This window comes from Diabrotica virgifera, chromosome 5 (assembly GCF_917563875.1).
Source record: "Diabrotica virgifera virgifera chromosome 5, PGI_DIABVI_V3a".
Classification (NCBI taxonomy): Eukaryota; Metazoa; Arthropoda; class Insecta; order Coleoptera; family Chrysomelidae; genus Diabrotica; species Diabrotica virgifera.
Genome location: NC_065447.1, coordinates 3,600,909 through 3,626,083, shown reverse-complemented (window position 1 = coordinate 3,626,083; position 25,175 = coordinate 3,600,909). Strand labels below are relative to the sequence as shown.

General features: G+C 31.3%; 1 protein-coding gene across 1 annotated transcript in view; it reads left to right on the top strand.

Annotated features, from left to right (window-relative positions):
* LOC114335065 (parafibromin) overlaps positions 1-23,908 on the top strand; it is a 37,739-nt gene extending 13,831 nt beyond the window's left edge. The window contains exons 4-8 of the mRNA XM_050651218.1: positions 5,619-5,796; positions 11,047-11,296; positions 15,897-16,120; positions 22,095-22,236; positions 23,696-23,908. Coding sequence (XP_050507175.1) covers positions 5,619-5,796; positions 11,047-11,296; positions 15,897-16,120; positions 22,095-22,236; positions 23,696-23,732 — 831 coding nt within the window. The 3' untranslated portion in view covers positions 23,733-23,908. The remainder of the gene's footprint in view (positions 1-5,618; positions 5,797-11,046; positions 11,297-15,896; positions 16,121-22,094; positions 22,237-23,695) is intronic.
* The last annotated feature ends 1,267 nt before the right edge of the window (positions 23,909-25,175 follow it).

Genomic DNA, 25,175 nt, shown 5'->3' with positions numbered 1-25,175 from the left:
TATATTTCAAACTAGTGACGTCATCCATCCGAGCGTGATGCCGTAATCGATTATTTTTTAAATAGGAATAGGGGTTCGTGTTGTAGCTCATTTACAAAGGCGTTCAATTCTCTATTCAGTATAGGGCTTTTCATTTACAGTCATTTATTTCGAGCTTCTGTCATATTTCGTATAATCCGTAAATATTAATATTATACACAGATTATTTAACATATGACAGGAGCTCGAAACAAATGACAATCGATGAAAAGCCCTATTATAAACATTAATATCATTATTTATACAGGGAGGCCAAAAAAAATTTTGAATTAAATTAATTGACGCAAAAAGAAGAATGTATGTAATTTATTTAACTCAAAATACATTCTATTGCTGTCAGAAAATAAAAAAAAAATGTTTATTTTGCAAATAAACATTGCTTTTAGCTTAAATTAAATGTTCAAACTGCCAGTAGGTAGGAGGGAGGCTGTTTGTGATTTAATTTAAGCGAAAAGAAATGTTTATTTGTGAAATAAACTTTTTTTTTATTTTCTGACAACAGTACAATGTATTTTGAGTTAAATAAATTACATACATTCTTCTTTTTGCGCCAATTAATTTAAAACAAAAATTATTTTTTGGCAACCCTGTATAAATACCTAATGATATTAATGTTTATATTACTGAATAGAGAATTGAACGCCCTTTCAAATGACCTACCACACGACCCCTATTCCCATTAACAAAATTATCGATTACGTCATCACGCTCAGATGGATGACGTCACTAGTATGAAATATATGCCAAAAAATTGTAATTTAAAAATAAAAATCGACCTCTATCGGGATTTTGCTCCAAAATCGTCCGTTTTAAAGAAATAAATTTATTCCATAATTTAGCCCCTCTGTATATATAATCTACTATAATAAATCTTTCATGTCATCAATTATTTAATTATTGATAAATAATTAGGTACTTCCCTAAAATTTTAATTGAAAATTGCAGATTTTTTGGGAAACCTCGGATTTTCTGAGTAAAATTTTTGTTGAAGGAAATCGAAAAAAAAATAACTTTGTGCAGAACTAAATTACGGTGAATTTTTATTTGAGTGTTTTTGGCTCAAAGGAAAAATGTTAGAAGTTACAGAGCATGCACTAATTGAAAAAAAAAAAGAATATTTAGGAGTGCTGATTTGTTTATAAATAAAATAACACACTTTCTGCGGACTTGTCATACATTACTAATATATGCAATCTTAAGATTCGATTTTAGCAATAAAATAGCTGGTAAATAATTTTTCCCAAAAATGACATTTTTTCGATAATTTTCCCAGACTATCAACAAATTCCAATAAACCGGAGCGCCAACCCAAATTCTGAGCAGTGTCAACATGATAAGGTTAATATCCCCAGTTGTAACTAATATCGAAATGAATAAGAATCGCTATACTCTGCGGCTGTCATGGCGGTGTCGAAATGAATTAGAATCAGGCCCCAGGGCGTTCTGTCCAAAACCTATGCTAGGTAACAGCAACTAGGAAAGCTCAAAAATAAAGTAAGGGAAAGTCGCCAAAAAGTAATAACGGCTCGCCATGATCGTTTAATTGTCCAATCAGCTGGAAGACATCCAACCATTTCTCACCTGCAGCTCCAAAGCCAGCTTTTGGAAGCTACAGGTGTAACTGTAACTGTTTCACTTGGAAAGGATAAGAAGAAGAGTTCGTGCCAAGAAGTATACAGCAATAGACAGTTATGGGTTCACAAGTGATCCAAGCAGCACAAGATTGATTGTCTAAATTGGTGTCTTCACCACCAAAACTGGAACATTGCGAATTGACAAAATGTACTATTTTCAGAAAAAGTCAGGATTTGTGTAAAATCAGATGACCCACGAAATCGTGTATTTAGAGGACAAGGAAGACAAGCCAGAACGAAAACTGTCAGATCTGTTCACAAATATAAAAGGGGAAGTGTATTGTTCTGAGGAGGAATTGTATACCGTAAAAAAACTCCTTTAATTTTCATCCAATCAACGTTAACTGATCACAGGTATGTTGATACCCTGTAGTCATGCTCTGGGGAGGTGCAACAGCAGAAAATTTAATTTTCATGCATGATAATGGACCTGCACATACCATTAGAGTGACTAGAAACATCATTGAAGCAGAACGTATACCTTGTTTGGAGTGGCCTGCATGCTCACCCGAGATTAACCCTATAGAGCATTTGTGGGATATGGTTAAAAGAAAAATTAGAGCTCGCACAAATCCACAAAACACCGCACGGCTAGTACAAGCTGCTCTTGAAGAATATAGCAACCTACCACAACAAAATGTTTAATTTAACATCCACCGAAAGGATAGATCTTTATCAACAAGCATTTTTTCTCGTGGAGGTGGGGTGCTTATAGCTGTCCGTAAAACAATATCTAGCACAGTTTTGTTAGCAAGTAACAGTGTTGAACATTTGTTTGTTAAAATTGAAGTTGGAAGCAATAAGATCATCATTGTTACTGCTTATTTCCCACCACGAAGTGAACCAGAGAAATATTGGGAGTTTACGGAGAATGTGGAGAAACTATCGGATGAAAATCCGGATCACAAGCTTTGTATCCTTGGGGACTTTAACCTTCCTTACTGTAACTGGTCCAAGGATGGAATGTCTTCAGTGGGTACCCCTTTGACAGGAGCTTCACCTCGTGAAGTTGAATCCATACAGATTCTCTCAGCTTCATGTTCATACCATAACCTTTATCAAGTCAACTCCATTAAAAATGCACACAACAATTTGCTGGATCTGATTTTCATGGACGATGGCGAAGCTAAGGTATCAACAGCAGAGATAGTCCTACTTCCTTTGGATATTCATCATCCACCTATATCTTTTGAATTTAAGTGTGAATCATGTGTTAACAACCCTGGACTGACTGGTGATGCTTTTTATAGAGATTTCCATGCGATGAACGTCCTAGATGTTACAAGTTTTCTTTCTCAATTTAATTGGGATAATTTGTTTAAAAATAAGTCTCTTGATGACATGATCAGTATTTTTTACGATATTATATACTTAACAATTGATCTTTATGTTCCTGTTAAAAAGTATTCAGCAAAGAAATTTCCGGTGTGGTTTTCTCCTGATCTCAAAGTTACGATTATTCAGAAAAAGAAAGTTCACAAAGAATATCTAAGAACTAAATCCCCCACTCTCTTTAATGAGTTTTCTGCATTAAGGGCTCAATGTAAACGCTTAAAACAACAATGTTATCGTGATTACATTGCATTAACTGAATCATCTCTCAGGGATAATATTAGAAATTTTTGGAAATTTGTTAGTAATAAAAATAGCAAACCTAATATACCATCAGTTGTACACTATAATAATATCACTGGTTCTAGTGGTACAGAAATTGTTAATTTGTTTGCTGAATACTTTTCAAAAACTTATAGTGATAGAGATTGTGATTTGCAGGATAATATTTTAGATTCTGGTGACATCAACTTATCACAATTTACTATATCTCAATTTGTCATTTCTATTTCGTCTATATATGAAAAACTTTCCATTTTGGATAGCAACAAGGGGCCAGGTCCAGATGGTCTTCCACCTTCTTTTCTTAAACACTTAAGCTTTTTACTTTCGAGACTTCTTTTTCACATTTTTAACCTGTCATTAAAGACCGGGATGTTCCCAGACTACTGGAAAACTAGCTTTATTACTCCAATATTAAAATCTGGAGATAAGTCTCAAGTGAACAATTATCGTCCGATTAGCATTCTGAGTTGTATTCCCAAAGTTTTTGAGAGTCTTGTTTGTGACTATTTGTCAGCAAGTTTAAAATGCTGTTTTATCGACCAGCAATTTGGATTTCTCTCTAGCCACTCCACTGAACTTAATTTATTGTCATTTACCGACTTCCTTGTGGAATCTCTTGAAGGTGGCTTCCAGGTTCATGCTGTATACACAGACTTTACAAAGGCGTTTGACCGGGTAAATCACAAGATTTTAATCAATAAGTTGAGGGGTCTGGATATCCAGGGTGAACTTTTAGAATGGTTGTTATCCTACCTATCTGAAAGAATACAGATAGTGCGTGTTCAGGGTTTTCAATCGTTTGAAATTAAGGTACCTTCGGGAGTGCCACAAGGGTCACACCTTGGACCCCTTCTATTCAATATCTATGTTAATGATATTGCCTCCTGTTTCCACTTTGCTTTTTTCCTAATGTTTGCTGACGATTTAAAATTATATTTGAAAATCGAGAATGATGGTGACTGTCAAAAATTACAATCTGACTTGGATCGGTTGAGCTATTGGTGTGATAACAACGGAATGGAACTTAATGTTAAAAAGTGTCACTTAATGGTTTTTGGTCGAAATGGAACTCCTGCAAATCATGTCTATACTATTAAGGATTGTCCTTTAGACTCTGTATCTCAGATAAAAGACCTAGGTGTTGTGCTCGATTCCAGCTTATCCTACATCCCCCATATCTCATCTATTGTCTCAAAATCACTTCAACTTTTAGGGTTTATCAAACGTTGTGCAAAATACTTTCTAAATATCCCATCCATAAAAGTATTGTATTGTTCACTTGTGAAACCTCACCTAGATTACTGTTCATGTGTTTGGTCTCCACACTATAACACCCATATTCTAGCTATTGAGAGAGTTCAGCACAAGTTCTTAAGATTTGTTGCATTTAAACAAAATCAGAGGGTTGATGAAATTAACTATTCTAATATAGAAAAGTCTCTCAACATAACCTCTCTCCAAATCCGACGCATGCATAAGGATCTCACAATGTTTTATAATATACTACACTCCAATAATTTTAGTCCTCAACTATTGGAGAAAATTAGCCTCCATGTTCCCAGTAGACAAACGAGGCTAATTCAACCTTTTTACATTAGACCGCATCGCACTAACTACGGACACAACTCCTTCATATCCAGAACACCTAGATTTGCTAACCAATATTCGGAAGGTTTAGATTGTTATAGTTTTCCAAATAAATTTAAAGCTCAGCTTAAAAACTGTGCGTGATAACTTGATATCCTTGTGTTTTGTACATTTTTTGTTAATGTTTGTTATTTATTTAATGTTCCTAGTTTGTATGATTAAAGTTTTTAAATTTACTTTAGGTTAGGTTATAAATCTCCTGTTATTAATGTTTATACTGTATTTTCATTTGGGTGATTGCCCGTTGATAAATAAATAAATAAATAAATAAATAATTTGATTAGGAGCGTGCCCACGCAAACTGAAGCTTGCATAAGCACTAGAGGTGATAACATTGACTACAAAAAAAAATAAATAAAAACAATTTAAACATTATTCGCTTTCCATTGAAATTTTTTATGTTATTGACTTTAAAACATTTAGTTTCAATAATTTGTTTTTTAAATACTTTATTGTTTTATTGTTATGTATTTGTTATTACATTGCTTTAAAATAAATATTGTTTGACTTCGGGTGTTCGTTTTTTTTTAAATTCGCACGAAATAGTAAGAAATATCAGATGATTCCATATAAGTTTGGTTGTTTGTATTCATATGGAGTATCTCGTTTTTTTTTATGTTTTGTAATGAAATAATAATAATTAAAAAACCGTAGCTAACTATAAAACTTTTGCATTTGTAGACTTTTGCTAAAAATATAATTGCCATGTTGGCAAGTATTAAGGCTAGGGAAGAAGGTAGGCAGAGACCACCACAACAGCCTCCGCAAGTTACACCTAGAGCTACACCTATTAGAGCAACAGCACAGCCCTCTGTATACAACAGATACGATCAGGAAAGGTTCAACAGACAAAAAGAAGGTAATCAATAATTTTACTCGTATCATACACTTCTCCAAAAAATTAACGCACCACCTTAAAAATGGGTCATTTTTGATTTCACGAATTTTCTAAACCTGTTGTCCGATTTAAGTGATTTTCAAAGAAAACTTTTCGTTTATAAATTTGCAAAAGTCTGTGTGTTATTGCGTTGCCGCTCCTGCAATACTTGGAGCAGATTTATTGATGGATTCTTATGTAGTTTTGTCTTCTGAATCCAAATCTGAAAACGGCATTTCGATATCTCTAACCGTCTTCGAGATAATCGACCTCAAAGTCTAAAATGTAACGTCACAATCATTTTATTTTCTGCCGACACACCAACCGTCAGCTGAAATCGTTGCTAGTTAGTAGGCTAGTTTTTTTTAATCTGAATTTGTCAAGCAAAGCATAGGTTATTTACATTTGAGTTTGACACTTCGTGAATATCAAACTAAATTTTAAATGAAGTATTAATAAAATATCAATGACATTTGATAGTGAAAATATTGTGATAGTGAAGTTAATTATTATATAAAATAAATATAAGATGTTCAAAAATACAATTTGAGTATATTTTGAAAGCAATAATTTATTAAAAACTTTAAAAAGGTTTATACGAGTATACGGCCTCCCCTTTAATGGGAGTAACTAATGATAAATAGACTGTTCCATTTGTTATGAAATGAAAATTGTTATTATAGTAAGTTCGCTAAACTCAGACACAACTGGCTAGTGATTTTAGTAGGTAATTTTTTAGTTATTTGCCAATTTTGCCAAAATTGTGAAAATTACTAATTATTTAGTAATTATTAAATATTTAGTAATTATTTTTTTTTGTCAAATTGGCTAAATTACTGACTAAAATCACTAGCCAGTTGTGTCTGAGTTTAGCGAACCGACTATATGAAATGTTGTTTGGAATAAAAAATTATGGTCTGATATGTGCATCCTTCTAATGGAAAAAAATATTTGAAAATTTTTCTCAAATTATGGATACCAACAACCTTTTCATTTATAACTCTTTTATTTTTAATTTGACGAAGAAAAGTTATTCTTCATAAAAAGCTTTTCATGCTCTAAGATTTATGATGCAACCATCATCAAATTTTATTAATTTTATACGAGATATATAAAAAATATGAATATGGATCAAGAGTAAAGTACCTTTATAGTTCAAAATATTTAAATTAAAATGATATAATTGCACGTTAAAACATAATTTTTAATTCTAAACAACTTTTAATAATAGCAATTTTCCATATTTATGAAATAAAATACGCAAATAAAGTTTTCGTTATGATAATGCTCGCATTTTCAGATTGTTTAATATGTTATAGCCTTATTCTTTATATAGCGGGTGGCATCTAAACATTCCGTATATGTATTTGGACCATAGGAGTTTTATATTGGTTCGTTGCAGCACGCGGTAATATTTTAACCAATAGGTGGCGAGGTTCCAAATGCATATATGGAATGTTAGTCGGTCCCAAATTCATATACGGAATGTTAAATATCGTACACCGAAAAAGATAAGTTTTTTTAGAGTCTTTTAAAAGGAGATTGATATTAAAATACTTGTTACTGTATTATTAAATAAAAATAAAACAATTATAGTATTTTTTTCGTATGTGTAGCTCTCCAGCTTGAAAAATAAATACTTTTGTATTCATTTAGCCATTTATTCATGTCTTCTTCATTTCTAATGTCGACTCGGTACTTATTTTCATTGATTACAATGTATTTAAAATTTTTGGCAAATCCATTATGTAAATATACAATATTTTATAGAATAAATAATATTTAAAACACAACCGCAAACGTTATAACCAAGTTAACATTTATTTTCGTTTGATAGCACACAGCCCTAAACTTCAACAGAATTGAATTGAATAGCTGAAACAGATCTAAACATACTTAACAACACGTGCAAGTCATTAAAAATTCTGAGAAAGCGAAACCTTAATCAACTAAAGAAATATGTCTCTCAAATCTATACCATCCCATTTATGAATTTCGCACCAAATAGGTACCTAATCATTGTTTTCTTTTTCTTTAATAATACATGAATAAAATAGGTATTCTAAAATCAGTCTCCTTTAACTGATTAATAAAAAGTCCCATTTTTTGGTCTACGAATAATTAACATTCCGCATATGAATTTCGCACCAAATAACATTCGAAATACTATAATTGTTTTATTTTTATTTGATAATACAGTAACAAGTATTTTAAAATCAATCTCCTTTTAAAAGACTCTAAAAAAACTTATCTTTTTCGGTGTACGAATATTTAACATTCCGTATATGAATTTGGAACCGAATAACATTCCGTATATGCGTTTGGGACCTCGCCGCCTATTGGTTGAAATATGACCGCGTGCTGTAACGAACCAATAGAAAACTCCTATGGTCCAAATACATATACGGAATGTTTAGATGCTAGCGGGTGTATATAAAGGGTGTATACCGGGTGCCATTGTATACTGGGTGTACCAATCTAACTGTGATTTTTCTCAAAGTTCGCAACACCCTATGGAATATTCTAGCTTTTATAAAATACTGAAATTAAAACCCAACTATAGCATCAGGTTTAGTTAAAATTGAGTTTTTTAATTCATTCGCTTATGTTGGATAATAAAAAAGTTGGATACTTTAACAACTAACCATGCTTTTTATCAATACAGGGTGTTTTTAAAGAAGTGTGACAAACTTCAAGGGGTAATTTTCTCCTCAAATGCTTCGTTTCCGAGATACGGGGTGTTAAAAATTTTCTTACAAACTGATGATTTATTTATTGATCTAAAACCGGTTGAGATATGCAAATGAAATTTGGTGGGTATTAAGAGGTAGTTATTGCGCATTTTGTGACATACAATTAAGAATTTTATATTCACCATTGGCACCCATACAGGTAATGGTCTGTATTTTATTAAAGAAAAAAATAGTATGTAACTGAGCTTTTAAAATTAAAAATCATTTTTGAATTCCTCGTTCAATTTGTGACAAAAATCTATCTTCAGTTTTTTTCATACGATGCGCCGTTTTCTTGCAAAAAATAAAACATGTCAACACTTACTTACAAAGTATTCGAAATAAGTTTCCATTCTTTAACCCACCGATCTCGGAAACTAAGCATTTGCGGACATACATTTATAAAGCAAACTGCCATTATTTTTTCATGCAGAATTACCCCTTTAAATTTGTCACACTTATTTAAAAACACCCTGTATTGATGAAAAAATGCCTAGTTGTTAAAGTACCTAACTTTTTTATTCTCCAACATAAGCGAATAAATCAAAAAACAGAATGTTAAAAAATCCTAAGGATGATGGGCTTTAATTTCTGTATTTTATAAATGCTAAAATATTCCAAAGAGTGTTGCGAACTTTGAGAAAGAAACACAGTTTGATTGGTTCACTCGGCATACAATGACAATTTACCGGTGTAACAGCAATATTATTATACTTTTTCTCATGAGCATTTTTCAGTGCGTCACAGTTTTTCGATTTCTTTCTAACGCATTAAATTGTATATCACAGAAAAAAAGGCACGTCGGTGATTACTTTGGTAATTATTCTAGTTCGGTGATTATTCTAGTTGTCGATAGATGGCGCTATAATAGAAAAAATTTATTTACTAATTATATAATATATCTACGAATATAATCTGTACAATTTATAAGACTATACAAATCAAAAAAAATACCATTTTATAAATGCAATAAAGACAATTGATTTGTTTTTATGCCCAATTGCAAATAAAATTTGACAACTGTCAGATTTAACTAAAATGTCATGTTAGAATAAATGTTATAAATGTATATTATCACGGACTTACCTTTTTTTCTATCATTTGTGACGCACTGAAAAATCCTCATGAAAAGAACCATACAGCGATATTGTTAAAGAATTAGGCTATAGCATATTAAAAAAAGAATGTGTGTGTACTTTGTACGCACGTAAGAAGTTATACTTCTAAATATGATTTCAATGAAATAAATATACTTTCGGACAGTTTATTTGTATTTTATTTAAAGATTAAATTCATTTTTACTTACTACTTTCCAAAAATTTTTATTAAAACAATACCAAAAATTAAAAAAAGATTAGAAAACACCAGTATTCGAACCGGGGACCTCTTGATCTCCAGTCCAATGCTCTACCACTGAGCTATACCCTTTTCTTTATCCGGGCTACAAGATTTCTCAGACATAGTGACAAACAGACGAAGTTGATTATAAAATACTTTAAATATTATTTATTCTTATTCCCGAGGTAGACAAGTTCAAATACACAAAAATTATAATAGTTATTTATGATATAAATGTTAAAAGTACAATTTTAAGGCACCTATGTGAAAGTTTCGTGTGAAAGATTCGCTTCGCTCATTCTGCAATTCACATGAGTGCCATAAAAATGTACTTTTTAACACGTATATCATAATATTTTTTCTACAAACGTCTTATATAATATCAACAATTATAATTTATTCATTCTCAATTACAGGACAATACCTACAAAAACGTTTACTTGAACTTGACTGACATTCTATTTTTATATTTTTCTTATATTACATCAAAACTGCCTATACTGTCAATACGCAAATCATAACAACTATAGAATAACATCAGAATCTACTTTTATTTTTGTATATTCTAACAAATTTTAATAGTTTTTTTCTACAAACGTATTAAAAATGCAATAATACAGTTTAAATTAAATTTTAAAAAACCTTTTAAACCACCTTTTTCAAATTGCGCAAGTTGCATTATTAATATTAATGTTAATAAATGAAATGTAAATATTTTGACGTTTCACAGTTTGACAATTCACTTTTAACTGCAGTGCCTTAAAAATTTTAAAGCACTGGTGCTTTAAAGTAGAATTTTTAACGCTCCTATGGAGTGCTATAAATTGCATTTTTAACACGTTTGTAGAAAAATATATTTAAATACACTAATATATTACTAACACTAATAAATTAAAACATTTAGTAACGAACTCCATACTGTCTGTGTGCGCATGCGCGCAGATTAATAAAATTTCACCCTCAATGAAATCGCGCCCAAAGAAGTATAACTTCAAAAATCAGACAACTGGTTTAGGAAATTCGAGACATCAAAATGACCCATTTTTAAGGTGATGCGTTAATTTCTTGGAGAAGTGTATTTTTTTTGGTTCCCTGTTCATTATTTTCAATAACACTGAAGTGTATGATAAGTTACTAACGTTTTTTTCTTTTATCGCAACAGAAACCGAAGGTTTTGAGATCAATACTATGGGCACATACCACGGTATGTCTTTGAAATCTGTCACTGAGGGATCAGCGAAAGCGAATCGTCCAATACCTGCTCAGCCAACAACACCTCTTCCTATAAGTGCAGCCAGACCCCCTTCAGGTGGAGCAAAAAAAGTTTCAAGAACCCCCATCATCATCATACCTGCTGGAACCAATTCATTGATAACTATGTATAATGTCAAGGATATGCTTCAAGACTTAAGGTAAGGTGTGTTTAGACTTGAACAGATATAGTCGAGGAAATGAAACTGAAAAAATGGCAAAACCTCGCAATTTTTTCGTCCAGCATCGATTTGTACAAAAATTTGGGATTAAGCTCATTTCACCCTCTAGTTCATTTTCTATATTGAGCCGTTGTACGCTTTTGGTTTTTTAAGGGTGAAAACTACTCCTAATTGTAAAAAATTATAAAGTACCGTTTTAAACTTTAATATTGTCAACATTTGCTTCTTATTAGTTACATAATGATTATTTTATGCTTTAAGATATATCATAATATTTCAACCCTTACAACCACCCTTGTTGGAGCTATGTATATATAAAAAATTGACTTATCTTAAAAGAATAATTTCGGCTTGCATCGATTCACATAAAAATTTGGGATTAGGATCATCTCACCCTGTACTTCATTTGGGCTCATCATGCTCAAGGACGTTGATTATTTTTATGGGTGTAAACTACCCCTTATTGTCAAAAATTATATAAAAACATTGTAAACTTTAATATGGGTAAAATTTGGTTTTGATTGGTTAAATAATGATTGTTTTATGATAAAGGATATAATATAATATTTCAACCCTTAAAAACCACCCTTAATAACAATGCAATTTTTATAAATAGATAATTTATCTATGCAGAAAAAAAAGTAGAATTAAAGAATTACAAAATCATTTATTTACACAAAAATACGAATTTACAAATATGTACAAATACAAATACAAATAGTTTTTTAGTCATATTCCAGTATACGAACCGGTTCTGTGGTATTATATACATTGAAAATGCTATATAAGCGGACTATTCAAATTTTTTGAAAACAAAAATTCGCTCTCCCTTCTTTTAGTGATATTATGGATGCTTTTATTTCTGCCACTAGTATAGGTGGTCCTGTTTCCGTATGTATTGGGGACTGGTTCTCTCGCTCATCAAAAAATAAATTTCGTATGTAATTTTTCCAGGTATTATCAATACTCTCTTTGTCCACGATCACCCCTCTCCATTGTCATTAACAAGTTTACTTACTCTTCTGTTTTTACATCTGCCTGTAATTTCTCTTACCTTATGTACGTTGAAGTCGTATGTCGTATTTACTTTGTAGAATTTCGATTTCTTGGCAATTTTCTCCACTTCTTTCTGTTTGACTTCTCTGATCTTTCTCTGTGAGGGTTATTTCGTTTTAAACATTTTGTTTTAAACATATTTTAAACATTTGTTTATGTTTAAAACAGTTTTTGTTTAAAACAGTTTAAAACACTTAAATTAAACAAGCGTTTTTTTCATTTTCTTTATTAAAATAATAAATAAAAAGCTGAAAATGCGAGCATTATCATAACGAAAACTTTGTTTATTTACGTATTTTAATTCATAATATGTAAAATTTTATAAAGGCACTTTACTCTTGATCGAAATTCATATTTTTTATATATCTCGTATAAAATTAATAAAATTTGATATAATATGATAGTTGCATCATAAATCGTAGACCATGAAGAGCTTTTTATTAAGAATAACTTTTCTGAATCAAATTAAAAATAAAAGAGTTATAAATGAAAATGTTGGTATTCATAATTTGAGAAATATTTTCAAATATTTTTTTCCATTAGAAGGATGCACATATAAGACCATAATTTTTTATTCCAAACCACATTTCATATATTCGGTTCGCTAAACTCAGACACAACTGGCTAGTGATTTTAGTCAGTAATTTTGACAATTCGACAAAAAAATAATTACTAAATAGTTAATAATTACTAAATAATTAGTAATTTTGTCAATTTCGGCAAAATTGACAAAAAACAAAAAAAAATTACCTACTAAAATCACTAGCCAGTTGTGTCCGAGTTTAGCGAACCGACTATAATAACAATTTTCATTTCATAACAAATGGAACAGTCCATTTATCATTAGGTAGTCCCATTAAAGGGGAGGCCGTATACTCGTATAAACCTTTGTAAAGTTATTAGTAAATTATTGCTTTCAAAATATACTCAAATTGTATTTTTGAACATCTTATTTATTTTATATAATAATTAAATTCACTATCAAATGTCATTGATATTTTATTAATACTTAATTTAAAATTTAGTTTGACATTCACGAAATGTCAAACTCAAATGTAAATAACCTATGCTTTGCTTAACAAATTCAGATTAAAAAAACTAGCCTACTTACTATAAACGATTTCAGCTGACGTTTAGTGTGTCGGCGGAAAATAAAAGGATTGTGACGTCACATTTTAGACTTTGAGGTCGATTATCTCGAAGACGGTTAGAGATATTGGAAATGCCGTTTTCAGATTCGGATTCAGAAGACAAAACTACATAAGAATCCATCAATAAATCTGCTCCAAGTATTGCAGGAGCGGCGACGCAATAACACACAGACTTTGCGAATTTATAAACGAAAACTTTTCGTTTAATATGAAAAAAATTCTCAAATACATTATACAAACTTTTTAACATACATATGTATTATTTATTTATTAAATACCGGAACTTAACAAAAATTGGAAAATTTTCACTAAAACATTTTGCGTACAAGAGTTAATAAATTTCTCGAAACTGTTCCAGTCTCATAGTAATCTTGTAATCTAAAATTACTAATCTGATATCTGATCAGTCACGTCATCACTGATGCAATTAAGCTCTTTAAAAATTGAAACCAACATAGCAGCTTAGACATTGACTAGCCGATTACATAGTTTGGAATGGTAAACCGTATGTTGAGGGGAAGAGTCTTTCTATGTTGGCTGACGATGCATTAGCTGTGTGGAGCTGTTGAGCAAGTTCCAATGCTGTAGTATTTATATTTTTCATATAACGCGACCATTTCTATGGTATTACATTCTCAATTAAATGTTTAGAAAACATATCGCACCTCCTCTAAAAAAGAGTCACAACTCAAAAATCGCCATTATTGAGATGAGCATGCTACAAGTATTAAAATAAGTCATACTTTCTTCCATAAAAGCGTCACTCTTATATTTGAACTATTTACCGCGAGATGGCGATGTGACACTTTTGTTTTTTACAGGTTAGCTCAGCGTGCATTCCTGTACAGTGTCACCTTTGACTTTATAACAGTTGACACGTAGTGCTTAATCCTGAAAAGAGTCACATTTAGAATTGTGACAGTTTTTTTGTGAATTATTAGTTATATCTGATTATTGCAATAAGTAAAATACTGTTCTTTTTTGTGTTGTGACAGTTTTTTCGAAGTTGTAAACGAGGAAAGTACTTTTGGGTGGTGCGGCGTAGTGTTACATTTTGAGTTGAGCCAGTTTTTTTGAATATGTAAGTATATTTTTTTAAACTATTTTTGGAATATAATTTGGATTTTTAAGATGATAATATCTTGTTCTAAAAAAGTGTCACAATATCGGCATGTTTCTATTTTTTCACTATGAACTGCAAAAATTTAAATTTCTGAGAAAAATAATGCACCAATAACACTGAGCTAATATATCCCCATTTACACTAAAATAACATATCAACTTGCATTTAGTCATGGAACTGACAAATATATGTTTAACTGAACTAAAATCTTTAACATCGATTTTCTCAAAACAACGTTTTTGAGTTGTAACTCTTTTTTAGCGGAGGTGCGATATGGTCTAAAGGGTACACACTTTGCCTGGTAAAATTAATAATAATTGGCAATGTTTCTGAATGATAATTTATGATGAATGGATGATAAGTTTATTTCCACTAAAGCGCTTATCAAACACATTTATCAAAAAATGAGCTGGGGTCAAAGCCATTTCCATACACTCCTTCGTATCACGTACAAAAATTTGCAACAAAAATTCGCCATTCGCATGTTTTACAAAAACACTAAACACCACAAAATAACTTACAGTAGGCGTTATTGCAATAGCCAACTTGCAATGCGAATTTATAAATAGTAAATAGTCTGGGGTTCCCCAGGTAATAGCTCCTAGTTGCAATTGGTTTTCTTATCTACATTATTATGTTAAAGAAAAATTAAAATCAAAGTTATTAATGTTATGTTTAAGAAAATATGATATAAACAATGTTTTTTTCTAAGTTTTATTTGTTTTTAACATAAAATTTAAAATAAAAAAACGCATGTTTAAAACAAAAAAACGCATGTTTAAAACAAAAAAAATGTTTAAAATAAAAAACATGTGTTTTAAACATGTTTTATTTGTTTAAAACATGAAATTTAAAAACAAAATAAAACATGTTTAAAACAAAAAAAAAACGTTTAAAACAAAAAAAAACATGTGTTTTGAATAAAATTAAAAAAACATGTTTTTTTTTCAACCCTGTTCTCTGTATCTTGTAATGTTTTATACTTAGAGTTATCGTTCTTGTTTTTCCTTCTTTCTTTCATCAGCTGTAGAATCTCTGTCGTCATCCATGTCTTATTCTTACTTTGTTTTAGTTTGTTCTTCATAAAATTGTCTTCAATGTCGTCTATCGTTTTATTAAGGGATTCTATCTTCTCTTCTGTGCTATTCAGAACGAACCACCAAAAAGAAGGAAGGCTTATTTCAAGGCCTGCTCTAATTACCATTTTTTTTTTTTTCGATAACTTATAGTAACTTTCTTATTCTTCCAGATTTGTAACCACAGAACAGAAGAGAGCCGAAGGTGGTAAAAGGGACAACGAGGTTCTAATTCAGAGGCATAGAAACGGACAAACAGTGCCTTACAGAGTGGTGGACAATCCAGCAAAGTTAAGCCCTAGCGATTGGGACAGAGTTGTCGCAGTGTGGGTGATGGGGCCTGCCTGGCAATTTAAAGGGTACCCTTGGGATACCCCTGTTGAAATTTTCGATAAAAGTAAGTGAACTTGTAGTTATGGAGACCACCATTTGTATATCAATGATGTTTTTTTGAAGTTATACTTCTTTACGATCGAGAGTGAAATTTTATAATCCTGCTTCATTATACAGGGTGTTTCATTGGGAAAGTAACATACGTTAACTGTAGAAAGAGGACACTTAGGCGATCTCAAAAATACCATACTTAATGGATCTTACTCCATTAATAACAAAGATACTGGGTGTTTTATCTATTTTGCCATTTTCTTAATTGGTTCGTAACTTTTTAACCAAACTGTATATTTATTTTATATTTGGCACGGAAATATCATTTAAGGTGTACAATAAATTAATTTATTTACAATTGTAAAAAATCCAGATCCGGATTAAAAAATATTGGAAAAATGTTCCGACCCCAAAACAACACCCTGTACATTAAATTTTTCTAAAATGGATTTTTCAGTTGAAAAGAGGATGAAAAAATAAATTTAGTGGTATAATTAGAATTTTCGGCAAAATGATTTTTCTGGTGAAATTTTGAATTTGAATTCGGAAAAATTAAGTGAATTGCGAGAGCTCTAAGTAGAAGAAAATTGAAATACAGCTTACAACTTGTCAACCTCACTGTATATTGATTGTATATTTAACACGCGAATATTCTTTTAGGTGTCCAATCAATTAATTTATTTACAATTATAAAAAATCCAGGTCCGGTTTAAAAAATATTGTGTAAATATTCCGACCCAAAAAAACACCTTGTATATTAATTTTCTTTAAAATGGATTTCGCATTTGAAAAGAGGATGAAAAAAAATAGTGGTATACTTTGAATTTTCGACAAAATGATTTTTCTGGTAAAATTTTGAATTTGAATTCTGAAATTATGTCAATTGCGAGAGCTCTTGTAGAAAAAATTAAAATGCGACTTAATTTTAATTAATACCATTATTTAATCTAAATTGGTAAAATATTAATATTTTAGTGTTTTTTTATTATGTGTGAAAAATAGTTTTTGGCGAATATTCATCTAATGAATAAATAATAAAGGGTCAATAAAGAATACATCACTTTAATCAACAAAATAGCTAAAAATTATAACAAAACAGCGAAAATTTGCAGCATAATCACTATTCAAAACTAAAGTACTTATTCAAAATTACCACCATTTATTTTTTTATACGTAGGTACGGTAAATTTTTGTAATTAGGTACCTAGCGTCATGTGTACTGTATACTGTGTGTGTTGAGTAAGTGTCTTGTTACATTGCAAAGTCGACGTCATTGTCTTTGCAAAGAGACGCTCATTGCATCCGAACGTCTAAGGTCCCTCCAGTGAGTACCGATACCGCAAGGGCAGAAACTATTTTCATTTATTAATTTATAATAAACGAAAAATTTCTGACCCTGGTGAGATTCGAAGTCACGACCATTCGGACCTTTCGATCCAAAGGTAGGCGCTCTTACCACTGAGCTACAGAGGGGGTCATCAAAAATTATTGTTATGTGTGCAAATGTTAATATTTTACCAATTTAGATTAAATTATGGTATTAATTAAAATTAAGTCATATTTTAATTTATGTTACGTTGAGCTTCGCAATTCACATAATTTCAGAATTCAAATTCAAATTTTTACCAGAAAAATCATTTTGCCGAAAATTCAAAGTATATACTAATTTTGTTTTTCATCCTCTTTTCAAATGCAAAATCCATTTTAAAAAAAATTAATATACAAGGTGTTTTTTTTGGGTTGGAACATTTATACAATATTTTTTAATCCGGACCTGGATTTTTTATAATTGTAATTAAATTAATTGACTGGACACCTAACAGATTATTCGCGTGTTAAATATAAAATCAATATACACTGTGTTTGACAAGTTGTAAGCTGTATTTCAATTTTTTCTACTTAGAGCTCTCGCAATTCACTTAATTTCAGAATTCAAATTCCAAATTTCACCAGAAAAATCATTTTGCCGAAAATTCAAAGTATACTACTGCATTTAGTTTTTTATCCTCTTTTCAACTGAAAAATTCATTTTAAAAAAATTAATGTACAGGGTGTTGTTTTGGGGTCGGAATATTTTTCCAATATTTTTCCAATAAATTAATTTATTGTACGCCTTAAATGATATTTGCGTGCCAAATATAAAATAAATATACAGTGTGGTCAAAAAGTTATGAACCAATTAAGAAAATGGCAAAATAGGTAAAACACCCACTATCTTTGTTATTAATGGAGTAAGACCCATTAAGTATAGTATTTTTGAGACCGCCTAAGTATCCTCTTTCTAGAGTTAACGTATGTTACTTTAGCAATGAAACACCCTGTATATCCATGCTCAATTATACATCACTTGATTTATTTGTCACCGTCGTTTGTAATTACGTCCGAGCAGCCGTCAAAACAAAACCCTAATGGGTTGTTGGCAGAGCATTCGACTACGTAACGCGGAGGTCCCTGGTTCGAATCCGGACACGGACGGACGATTGTTATTAATTTTTTTAAAATTTTTTAAAGTTATACTTCTTTGGGCGCGATTGAGAGTAAAATTTCATAATACTGCGCGCATGCGCACACAGACAGTATGGCGTTTAAATGCTAAATCTTTCTAGTTAGGTATAAATATATCAGTGCAAGAAAAAGTGTGAAAAGAATATATTAGTGTTTTTAGTAAATATATTTATTATAATTTTTGTGTCTTTGGATTTGTCTTCATCAGGAGTAAGATGAATATTATTAAAACATTTATTGTATATTTATTATACTTCACCTCGTCTGTTTGTTACCGTGAATTGTCATTAGGTACGTCCGAACCGATACAGACACAGTCCTCGTAGCGTGTTTGGTATAGCATTCGACCAGATATCGAGAGGTCTTGAGTTCGAATCCGGAGCAATCCTATACTTTTTTTTTTATTTTTGGAAAGCGGTAAGCACAAAATTAGTTTGGTGTTTAAAAAAATTAAAACAAAATTTTTAACGACGTTCTACACCTTCGGCAAAGAATTAAGGATTTGCATGAAATTTTAGTATGTTATAGTTTACTTCAAAAAACTAAGACTTGATTTTTTAAAAATTGTTTTACCGTGCCGTATAATTACTATTAAGGGTCAAAGTTAAGTTTTAACATGGGCTCTTATGGGAATTTTTAAAAAGTTAATAACTTTTGACCCAAATTTACGATTTTTAATTATTTGTGCTTAAATGAAAGGTTTTTTTTGTAAGGAATAACATTAAATAATGAGGACTGTTTACCGTACCATTTATTTTTAATTTATTTTTTATAAAGTATTCAATACTGAAACATATGATTTGAGTATTCTGCTATAAATACATTGTTACCAACTTTCGCTTGCATATAAGTTCCCCCCCCCCTTTCCTCTGAAAGGCATACCCCGGAACGAAGGTGTAGAACGTCGTTAACATATAATAGAAGTATAACTTCTTACGTGCGTACAAAGTACACACATTCTTTTTTAATACAAATAAACTGTTTTAAGTTAAGATATGAATATGTTTGTAGTAAGTACTAAATTTCGGCACAAGCTAGAGCATAAAATAACATGGCTTATTCCAGGAAGAAATACAGGAAACCAAATTGATCATGTTCTAATAAATAAAAAGAGAACAAGAATGATCCAAGATGTAAGGTCATATCGAGGCGCGGATGTGGGATCTGATCACTTCCTTGTAATAGCAAAGCTTAAGCTAAGAATGTTAGATATGGAGAAAAAAGAAAACAAAAGGAAAAGATGGAGAATAGAAGAGTTAAAAACAAAGAAACGGCAATATCAACAAGAAATGGAACAACAACTATTGGAAAATGTAGAAAATGAAAACATTGAAACAGACTGGGAAAATATACGAAGAAGTATAGAAAACACAGCAAATACAGTGCTAGGAAAAAAATATGTAGAGAAAAGGAATGACTGGTTCGACAATGAGTGCGAAGAAATATTAAAGAAGAAAAAATCAGCAAGACTCAAATGGTTAAGAACGGGATGCACAGATGATTACAGAATATACCAAAAAATCAGAGGTGATACCACAAAACTAATAAAACACAAAAAGGTGAGGTGGATTGAAGAAACCATGGATGCACTGGAAAAAGATACAAAAAACAACGGCAAGCTGTATAAATATATTAACAAGCAAAATAAAAAATTAAATATGGCAACAATAGAAAAGAAAGAGTGGCAAAATTATTTCAAAAATCTCTTAACGCAAGAAAACATACAAGCAAATGAAGATGAAGTTTTGGAAATAACAGAAGAAGAACGGCCTGAACAAAACATACCAACGGCAGAAGAATTTAACGAAGTGATAAGCCAACTAAAACAAAATAAAGCAGGGGGAACAGACTGTTTAGTTAATGAGTTGATTAAACATGGAGGGACAGCAACACAGCAAAGATTGTATAACCTGATTAAACAGATTTGGATAAAAGAATCAATGCCTAAAGAATGGGAAAAAGGGTTAATTATTCCGATATTTAAAAAAGGAAACCCAAAAGTTTGTGAAAACTACAGAGGCATTACTCTTCTAAATGTGGTTTATAAGATCTTGACCACAATGATAAATAAACGATTGATGGAGCATACAGATATAAAAATAGGGGATTATCAAAATGGTTTTAGGAAAGGAAGATCTACCGTAGATGCCATACACATAGTGACTCAGACAGTCGAGAAATTCTATGAATATGACATGTGGCTGCATATCCTCTTTATTGACTTCAAGCAAGCATTTGACAGTATTAAGAGGCCAGAAGTAGTAAACGATATGAGGAATATAGAAGTGCCTGGAAAGATGATAAGACTCGTGGAAATGACGATGAAAGAATCAAAGGCATCCGTATTAACGCAGGAAGGAACAACAGAAGAATTCGAATACAATGCAGGAGTAAGACAAGGAGATGGGCTGTCAACTACGCTCTTTAACATAACTTTAGACGCCATAATTAAGACGTGCAAACTCAATGGGACGATCACCAACAATTCAGTCCAGATAGTAGCATATGCTGATGACCTAGCGGTGCTGGCGAGAGACAAAAGAACCTTAGATGACATAACCAGAAAAATTGAAAAGGAAGCGGTGAAAAGAGGCTTAACAATAAATGAAGAGAAAACTAAATACATGAAAATAGAGAGGAAAAACAAAGATACAGAGGAAAGAAATATAAAAATCGGGAATTATAATTTTGAAATAGTCAGTAATTTTCAATACCTAGGAGTCACAATTAACAACAAAAATGAAAGAAACATAGAAATTACCAACAGAATACAAGCGGGTCATAGAGCATATTATAAGTACAAAAGTATTTTAAAAAACAAAAAAATCAGCAGGGTTACGTAAATCCGAGTATACAGAACAGCAATTATTGTTAAAAAATGTTAAAAATATTTGAAAGAACAATGGTAAGAAGAATTTATGGACCAAAGAAAACAGTGCACGGAGATTATGAAAGGCTCTTGAATTTAGAAATAAGAGACATACTAGGAGGTGAGGACATAGTGAAAGCTATAAAAACCCAGCGACTACGGTGGTATGGACACTTAAGAAGAATGGGAGAAGAAAAAGATGTAAGAAAAGTTACAATGCGGAACCCAAATATAAGAAGGGCGAAAGGAAGACCAAAAAGCAGGTGGGAAGACCAGGTATTGGAGGACATAAAAAGATTGGAAGTGCCAAGATGGAGACAGAAAATACAGGACCGGGATATATGGAGGAAAATAACAGAGGACGCAAAGAGGAACCCTAGATTAGACTAGTTAACTTGAGAGAAGAAAGAATGTGGAGTGACTCACCACAATAAATGAGTCAATGAGCTCAATAAGAGTGGCTCCAACTCCGCACGGAGTGTATAGCCTGTATATATATAAACTGTTTTAAGTACCTATATTTATTTCGTTGAAATCATATAATAGAAGTATAACTTCTTACATGCGTACAAAGTACACCCACATTCTTTTTTTTTACTTTTTCAAATTTTAGTTGCTGCTTTCCATTTAAAGTATGATGAAATTAAAATCGACCCCAATGTGGAGAAGTGGGCTGTGACAGTCATACAACTATCGAGGACGAAAAGGCATTTGGATAGGGCTGCTCTTATGATCTTCTGGGAAAAGTTAGATAAGTAAGTATGGTCCAATTCAAACAATTAGACATCCACGTCATATATTTAATAACACCATAAGCCAATGGAACAAAGTTGACGACACACAAATTCAACACATTTTTCCTCAAAATTTATTAGTTTTTTCGCTACCGTCAAGTTTAGCAGGAAAGCGCTGTTGCCGAATAAAAAACATATATGTATTTACCACAGCAGCTACCGGCTATACTGTTTCTCTTTAAGACTGTGAAACAAAGATAACTATCTGTACCATAAGTGTCAAACTCATGTTGTCCCATAGAACGTTATGTAAGATTTTTGGTTAAAATATAAACTGTCATATGAAACTGTTTACACACTAAATTCTGTTACTTTAAACTAAAAGGGGTAGTTCCCTGGGTTGGCTGTATACCATATAGTTAAAAAACTCTAACATGAAGTAAAAACCACTTCTATGTCTTCTTCTTTCTTGAAACTCCTTATGCCCCTCAGGGGCGTCGGAGGTTTTATTCATCTTCTATCCATATCTTGCGGTCCTTTGCTAACTCTTTCATTTGTTGAAGTGTTTTTCTTTTTTCCTGTCCAATTTCTATAATCTGATCGATCCATCTCTTCCTTGGCCTCCCTTTCCTTCTTTTACCATATCTTTTTGATTCCATCACCTGCTTTGGTAGTCTTCCTTGATCCATTGTGTTAATGTGTCCATACCATTTTAATTTTCTTTTTTGGATCTTCACTTCTATGTAAAAGGTATATTTAATAAAATTTTAAAAATCCCAATGGATTAAATAAAATAGGTTCATTCAGAACGTTTTCGGACCTATCAGTCCATCATCAGTGAATTCGTATATACTTGATAACTAGCCCCAGAACCAAACAATGGTTGTACTAATAATTCAATCTACATTATAGTGTTGTGAAATTGGAAAGGCTAAACGCCTATGTTAAAAGAATACCTCCGGGAACATGGTCAGACTCTAAACGAGAACCCTATCAACCATCTTGGGCCAACGAGGTCTGCCAATAACATCGGCGTTTAGCCTTTCCAATTTCACAATACTATAATGTAGATTGAATTATAAGTACAACCATTGTTTGGATCTGGGGCTAGTTAGCAAGTATATATGAATTCACTGATGATGGACTGATAGGTCCGAAAACGTTCCGAATGAACCTATTTTATTTAATCCATTGGGATTTTTAAAATTTTATTAAATATACCTTTTACATAGAAGATGGATAGATATTACTTTATGTTAGAGTTATGTTACTTTAGTTTCTCGATTTGATTTAGATTCAAATTGTTTGATATTTTAATTGAATTGAATTGGAGTTTTACTGTCTTCATTGTACAGAGGATGAGTAAATTCATTTTAATGTAAACAAGCTGTGGTGAGCTAATGCCTGTATTTTTTTGGTTGCATATCACTATATTAGTCTATGTTTTTGCCATATTTTATATATTATATTTTTGTTTCAGACATATCATTCAATTTAAGCCGCATTTGAGATGGTAGAGAATGGAGGAAGTCATTTTTTAGTATTTTCAAATAAATAAATATTTGTGGTTAAGTTTTTGATGTGAAGAATCGAATTGTATCGGTTTTTATTGACATCTTGTATATAAGAATTATTGTAAGTTTGTATTAATTTTTTTTTTCATATGTACAATAAAGAGTATATAAATCAGCTATTTAGTTGTTTTTTTTTCGTAGAATATATAGTGATTGAGAAGATTCTTTCATTGATTACTATGCTTCTAGCATTAGTTCCATTAACTGAGACCACGAGATATTTAAAGTGCTCTACATTTTCAAATTCATATTTAACCTTGTCACATTAACTGTATTTTTTTTGGACATATCGCACCTTGAAAGCAAAAGTGGCACTATACTGAAAACATCAATTTTAGTTATTGGCTGTGAGTTTCGACGGTAGCGCTCTCTTGCGGTTTGAAACTTGTCCTTTTCTGATAAAATTGGTGTATGTGATATATGCAAAACGAGAAAAATAGATATTTATCTAGAAAAACACAAATTATGAACTGAAATATTATTGTAACCTGATTACTGAACGAATACACAGAATTAATAGTAAAAGTAATTATGTTTTTTAATTTTGTCCATTATAATTTTAATATTTAATATATAAATTCGTGCGACTGGATGACTGCTTACGCAAGAGGCCATTGAGAAGAAGAAGAAGAAGTTAATGTGAAACTTAGAGGTTACCTCTGTTTTTATTGGCTGTGGGTTTCGTCGGTAGCGCTCTCTCGCGGTTTGAAACTTGTACTTTTCTGATAAATTGTTAAAATACACAAAACTGTCACTAACAGTGATGGCGAAAACTGTCAAATCCCCTCTACTCATCGGCTCACAGCGAATAGAGACATCTGCATTACTTTTGACTAAACGCTCCTATTACAGAGACTCTTGTTCTAATAGCTCGCATAGTTTCTCCTAGAAGTCGCTAGTGTCACTTTTGACTTTTAAGTGTTTTGTCAAAGTGGTAATTTAAAAAGTGGCACTCTATGACTCTATCAGTTTCCGGCGGATTTTTGAGCGAGAAGCACGTCGTGGTAAGTAAAAAAGTGACTTTCTTCTTTAGTGCTGATTTTCACGTAAATTTAAAATTTTAAGTTTCATTAAGTATTATTAATAGTTTGTTTACTTTTACCAAATAAACGATTTTTCTTTTTAATATGACACAATTTTGTTTTATTTTTCTCTTTTTTTATCATAAGGTAAATATTAACTTGACTTTTTATTCTAATAATCAGAACTTTTATGTAAAACAAAAGTGGCACTATAAGGATTTTTTTAAAGATTGTTTTCTAAATTAGTAGTTACAATATTGTTAACTTGCCTTCTTCGGTAGAAACTAACTAGTTTAATGAAACTGTTAAATAACATTAATGATAGTATTTAATTCGGTTATTTTAGTTCAACATCCATTACAGA